The sequence below is a fragment of the Periophthalmus magnuspinnatus genome, chromosome 1, assembly GCF_009829125.3.
Source record: "Periophthalmus magnuspinnatus isolate fPerMag1 chromosome 1, fPerMag1.2.pri, whole genome shotgun sequence".
In the NCBI taxonomy this organism is placed as follows: domain Eukaryota; kingdom Metazoa; phylum Chordata; class Actinopteri; order Gobiiformes; family Gobiidae; genus Periophthalmus; species Periophthalmus magnuspinnatus.
In genome coordinates, this window is record NC_047126.1 from 26,886,230 (window position 1) to 26,892,892 (window position 6,663).

At 39.7% G+C, this 6,663-nt stretch overlaps 1 protein-coding gene across 1 annotated transcript; it reads left to right on the forward strand.

Moving 5' to 3' along the window:
* The first annotated feature begins 1,040 nt into the window (after nucleotides 1–1,040).
* On the forward strand, nucleotides 1,041–2,737 carry ier2b (immediate early response 2b). Its single transcript, XM_033968352.2, has one exon. The coding sequence runs from the start codon at nucleotides 1,120–1,122 to the stop codon at nucleotides 1,600–1,602; it is 483 nt and encodes a 160-aa protein (XP_033824243.1). The 5' UTR covers nucleotides 1,041–1,119; the 3' UTR covers nucleotides 1,603–2,737.
* The last annotated feature ends 3,926 nt before the right edge of the window (nucleotides 2,738–6,663 follow it).

Sequence of the window (6,663 nt, forward strand, 5' to 3'; positions counted from 1 at the left end):
TGGTTTAGTCTCAGTTTGTTATCGATTTGGTCCTAGTTTGGTCCTAGTTTAATCCCAAAAAAATTCAAATATTAAGAGTTTTTAAGAGTTCAACGGCATTGTGGAGGCTAACCAGCTACGTGCTAACTAATAGTAATGTGATTGTTTTAAATAAAAAACCAAAAAAACCAAAAACATATTTAAAACACAAGATTCTGCCAAATATTTTAATAACTTTAATAATTATAATAATTTAATAACACGGTTTATAAAGTTTCAGAAACAGATTTTAAATAAAATGATAGGTCCTGTGGCTATTAGTTACCACAGAGCGATTAACCCTGGGCTTTCAAACTGTCCATATTTGCTTTGGAAAATTCATCTATGTTTATTAATACGCTCTAATTACACCTGGGCCAGATAAAAATAGGCTGGGTGTGGACCTATGTTATGTGCCTACAACTAGGATCAGGATCAAGAAATGCTAAGAGTACTTTTATTATTATTATTATTATTATTATTATTATTATTATTATTATTATTATTATTAAATCTAGATCAAATTTTGACGTATTTTGGGTATAGTTTTTGTGTCCATTCATATTTTTCAATGCCTTTAATGAGAATCTACAAAGCAAATAATCAAGGAAATAAAGAAGAAAAATAAATGTTATACTACAAATAAATGGCTAAATATACTTGACCTTAGATCAGTGAGTAAAAGATGTGATTTGATAATGCTGCGAACAAAAAAACAAACAAAAAACACTGGGATTTAAAAAGAGGATCTGTTGTTTTGGCATTTAAAATGTCAAAACAACAGTCTGGAGGGCTGAAATAACTAAAATACCATCAGGGACACTGCAGCGGCTCTTTTCAAACCGGAGCTTGATCAAAACCAGCTGAACACGCGCTTCCCAGAACCCAGAGGTGACCAGAGGCGATCCGAGGAGCACGCACCAGTTTACGGAGTTTACGCGGAGGAGGCGGGGCTTGTGCGTACGTCAGAGCACGTACAAATACCGCCCTGCCGCTCGTGCCGCGCTCACTCTTCGCCGCACGTCACAGTTGGCAGGTCTCACAAACTCAACTGACAACAATACGGCGTAAAAACTGTGTAAAAGTGTTATAAAGTCAAAAATGGAGATGAACGCAGAGGCCAAACGGATTCTAGCGGTGTCTATCAGTAAACTGTACGCGTCCCGGAGCCAGAGAGGCGGCTTGAGGCTTCACCGGAGCCTTCTCGTGTCCCTCGTCATGAAGTCTGCCCGGGATATCTACCACTCCACGGTGGCACTCGTGGAGAAAGCCGTTGAAACTACCGCCAGTACAGAGGAGGCGATGGAGGCTATGGACACGGCGGAAAAACTACCAGAAAAACAGCCAGAAATCACGGACAATACCGAGGACAAGGAGAACCAGAGGCCCGCGGCGAAAAGACCGAGGAAGCGGCCGGGGAAAGTCTCCGCCGTGCCGGACTTCCTCCCCGAGAAAAGGGCGAGACTGGAGCCCGGGGAGGAGCGACACGACACGGCGCAGAGTCCGAGCGTGTGTCGGAGCTCGGTGGTTACGGAGACTCGCAGCGCGCTACCGCTCCTGAGCCGAGTCATACCGGCGTTTTGAACCGATTCTAAGCCGAGTTTAAACTCCAACGTGACTGAATAAACCTAAACCAGGTCTCCTCCATTCAGGCTGACCTACTTCGGCTGTTTTGTTTCCCCACACAGAGGGATTACGGGGGCCGCTCCGAGAGACGAGCTGCCCCCCGGCCTGAGCGCACTCCAGCCCGGCCTCTGGGAGCACGGAGCCCCGGGGAGAAGGCGCGGAGAAGGGGACTGGAGCGAAAGAAGATGGCGGTGCTAAAAAAAAAAAAAAAAAAAAAAAAGTTTGAGGAAGAAGAAACTTTTTTGGAGGAACTGACTCTGCCTTAGTTTCGCGGTGATTCACGTGTGACAACCGCTGACTCACGGAGACTGTTGTGACCCAGTCTTTATGTTCACAAAACAGACTTGGACACTGGTGATTAACAATGGACTCATGCGTAAAAGTGGATTCACGACTCTCTTTAAGTTTCACACGAGCCTAAGTTGATTATTACGAATTTAAATGTTATTATGTGTTATTTTACTGGTGTCAAACTTAAAAAAAAAATCCTGCTATTACACTTCAAAACTATTATAAAGCACTTATTTGATACACCAACCCAAGTCTTATACAAATCTACTTTAAAATGTACTAGTGCTACAATTTGGCTTGGCTCTTCAAAATGCTGGTTTAAAATAGTTGGCATTTTTGTTATTTGACTTTGCTGTGTCTGTTATATTCTGGGATTTTTTGTCAAACTTTTATCTGGTATTCATGAGAACGATTGGGGGAAGTTTGTGAACTCAAGAGGAACTGGTTTGTCTGCTGTTTCTCGGTTACTCACGGCAACACAACCTAATGACTCAACATGACGTACAGCTCTGAGTCATGGGTGTGGGAATCTAACCAACAACCTCACAACACACGGAAGGCCAGGGAAGAAGGAGGGGAAGTTCCCGGAGGAAAACGGGACAGACCAGACCTATAGATCCTGGTCTGGACTCTGGACCGGGACAGATACTGGGGCAGGGTTGAACTCTATGCTGGAAAAGCGTTATGTAAAAGTATGATCTGAAATACCTCACATTCTAAAGCTGCTATTTTTGATTTTGTGTAAATATTTTAATGTTGTAAAGTTTTGTAATAAACCAATGTGAAGTTTTTTAAAATATAACATTATGGTTTTGATTCTTTATTTTAGTCATTTCAGCACGTTTCACCACTAATACAATAGCAAAAGTTAGTTAGGCTACTACTACTACTACTACTGTAATAACAATAACATTTAGGCTACTACTACTACTACTACTACTACTGTAATAACAATAACATTTAGGCTACTACTACTACCGCTACAATAACAATAACATGGCTTCTTTCTACTACTGCTACTGCTACTAATACAATAACATTTAGGCTACTGCTACTGCAACTACTACTACAATAACAATAACATGCTACTGCTACTGCAACTACTACAACAATAACTAACAATAACATGCTACTACTACTACTACTACTACAATGACTAACAATAACATGCTAGTACTACTACTACTACTACTACTACTACTACAATGACTAACAATAACATGCTAGTACTACTACTACTACTACTACTACTACTACTACTACTACTACAATGACTAACAATAACATCATGCTACTACTACTACAATGACTAACAATAACATGCTAGTACTACTACTACTACTACTATTACTATTACTACTATAATAACAATACCATGCTGCTGCTACTACCACAACAACAACTACTACTACAATAACTAACAATAACATGCTACTACTATTACTACTACTAGAATTACAATACCATGCCTTTCTACTACTACTACAACTACTTCAATAACAATAACATGGCTTCTTTTTATTACTACTGCTGCTACTGCTAACAAACATTACTTATTACCACACACAATTGGAAAACAACAAATACCTCTATCATTACCGCTACTATTAATGATAATAATACTGTGGCTGCTACTACTACAACATATATATATACTACTAATGCTACTGTTGCCACTACTACTATAAATAACAGTAAGTTGTTTTTTTTTTAGGTTAACAGTGTTAGTTACCACTAACCAATACTGCCCTTTTACTACTACTACTACTACTACTACTACTACTACTACTACTACTACTACTACTACTACTACTACTACTACTACTACTACTACTACTACTACTACTACTACTACTACTACTACTGAATGTGGAGTGTGAACTGTGAACTGAATGTGGAGTGTTCCCATCAAATTGGAACAAAACTATTATTAACTCCCAGAACTAAACCTGGACCAAAACAGAACTAAATCAGGACTAAAACAGGACTAGACCAGGACTAGACCAGGACTAAACCAGAAAAAAACAGGACAAAACCAAGACTAAACCAGGATTAAACCAGAACTAAACCACTTATTTAAAACCAGGACACAGTGTGGAGATTTTAACTGTACTTACTACTTACTTGCAGATGGAGTCCTGGTTTAGTCCTATTTTAGTCCTGATTTAGTTCTAGGTTTGGTCACAGTTTAGTCCCAATTTTAATGTGGAGTGTTCTCATCAAAATTGGAACAAAACTAGAATTAACCCCCAAAATAAACATGGACTAAAACAGGACTACAACAAGACTAAAGCAGGACTAAAGCAGGACTAAAACAGGACTAAAACAGAACTAAAACAGGACTGAAACAAGACTAAAGCAGGACTAAAACAGGACTAAAACAAGACTAAAACAGGACTAAAACAAGACTAAAACAGGACTAAAACAAGACTAAAACAGGACTAAAACAGGACTAAAACTAAACTAAACCAGGACTAAATCAGGACTAGACCAGGGCTGATCAAAAATACACTTCACTCCATGTGCTGTTTCCCTGTGAGGAATGTAAACAGGAAGTACTCGCACACACTCTGACCATAAAAGGAGAATTCAGGTGAAAGAATTCAACACAACTTTGCCTCTGCTACTACTACTATTACTACTACTACTACTACTATTATTACTGCTGTACCCCTCCTCTCTTAAAGTACCTACTACTTTTTACTATATATTTTATGTATTATTATTATTATTATTATTATATTTCTAATATCATTAATATGATTTTGTCCAAAACCTGATGAGAGTTTTGTAAGTTTCATTGGGTTTTGTGAGTATAAGTATAATCTTGTGAGGTCAGCAGGTGCAAAGTGGGGCCTGCCTCTGTAATCCTGGACAAAAAAAAAAAAAAAAAGAAACGTATGAGGCGATTACAATGAGGCCACTTCCTGAGTTTTGACACAGTTTCAGAGGGGGAGAGGGGCTACAACCACAGACCAGATTTTTTCCAACAATATTATAAATGGTTGACTTAAAAACAATGATTGATAAGTGTCTTGCACAAGGGCACATGGAGCTCAACAGTCCCGCTCACTTCAAAACTCACTCTGGTTTTGAAAGTAAAATCTCCATTCATTTTTCTCATAGACTATATGAAACATTCAAATATGAAGAGTTCAAAGACATCGTGGAGGCTAAACAGCTACGTGTTGACTAATATTCATAATGCAGTTGGTCCAAAAACACATTTCACACATTTGAAACTAAAGATTTGGCCAGTTTAGACAGTTTGAGAAACAGTCTATGGGAATACAGAATGATACATGTACTTCTAGCACCAGGGGCCAAGGTCACTGTTGAGGTCCATAGACGTAGTAGCAGTTATTGTACTTTTATTCTAAAAAGTAATTATTCAAATGATCAGTTGTATCACCAGTATCATTCCCAGTGTTACAAATATAAGAAAAACAAAAACATATGTCCCCCCGTCGGTGCAGCTCTATCGGCTCCTCTCAGCGTGTTTACCATTTCTGTTCATAATAAATCTGTATTATAACACTGACCTGACGTAAACAGCTTAACACCACCTAAACTGGGTCAGATGCCCTCCCATCTTCTGGCTGTATGCATCTATGTATCAAATGCCCTCCTTTATCCCTGTGTGTCAGATGCCCTCCCATCCTCCTATGTCCCTGTGTATCCCTATAGTGTTAGACTGAGATGGAGCAGGCCAAATGTCTCTAGTTAATCTGCAGATGTTGTGGCGTTGGATAAATGTAGTGGGAGAATGGATCTTGTCACTAATAGAAAGGATCAGGGAAAATATTTATGGACCGGGTCTGAAACTGGACTAAACTAGAATTGTATCAGAAGCAAAACACATTTCACCCATGACCACACTAGAAATAAACCAGTCCAATCAAGATCTAAAGCAGGTCTAAACCAATACTAAACCAGGTCTAACCCAGGACTGAACCCGGACTGAACCAGGACTTGAACCAGGTCTCACCCCAGCAGTTCGGGGGTTAAGCTGTGAGGTGCAGACAGGAAGTGATGCATTGGTGACATAAGGCGTGGGAGGAGGAGGAGGTTATTTTTAGCTCTGTGGCTCTGTTTGTCTCGGTCCTGTCTGCACCTGCCACATCTGTCACATCCGATACAGCTGGAACATGTGTCCAGTTTAACACGTGAAATAAACATGTGTACGACAATATGTCCATATGATGTTTCTATGAATTAACCCAGGACCAACCCAGGTCTAAACCAGGACTAAACCAGTACTGAACCAGGACTATGCTGCTATTGCACTGACCAGGTACAAAAATAGTCTGATCTGGTTACTTCCCTCCCCCAAGACGCTTCCTCTCTCTTGCAAATGAGATTTATTTCATTTCTTAAATTGAAACTTTAAGTCCCAAAAAGAGAGAAAGACAGGGAGATAGAGGGAAAGAGAGAGAGGAGGGAGAAAAGGAAAAAGAGAGAGACAGAGTGGGGGTATGTGAGGTGTCAATAAAATGTAAACTGAGAAAGCGGAGGAGTGAGATCAGAAAGAGAGAGAGGAGAGAGAGGAGTGATGTAACAGTGACGTAAACTCCAAAGCACTGCATTCTCTTTTATTGATTCATACTGTGTGGTGTGTTATAGTGTAGTATAGTGTAGTATAGTGCAGTATTTTATGGTGTACTGTATAATAAAGACATGGATGCCACGTGTGTTGGTTGATGCAGTTTTGTTTATTGGTTCAAAGTG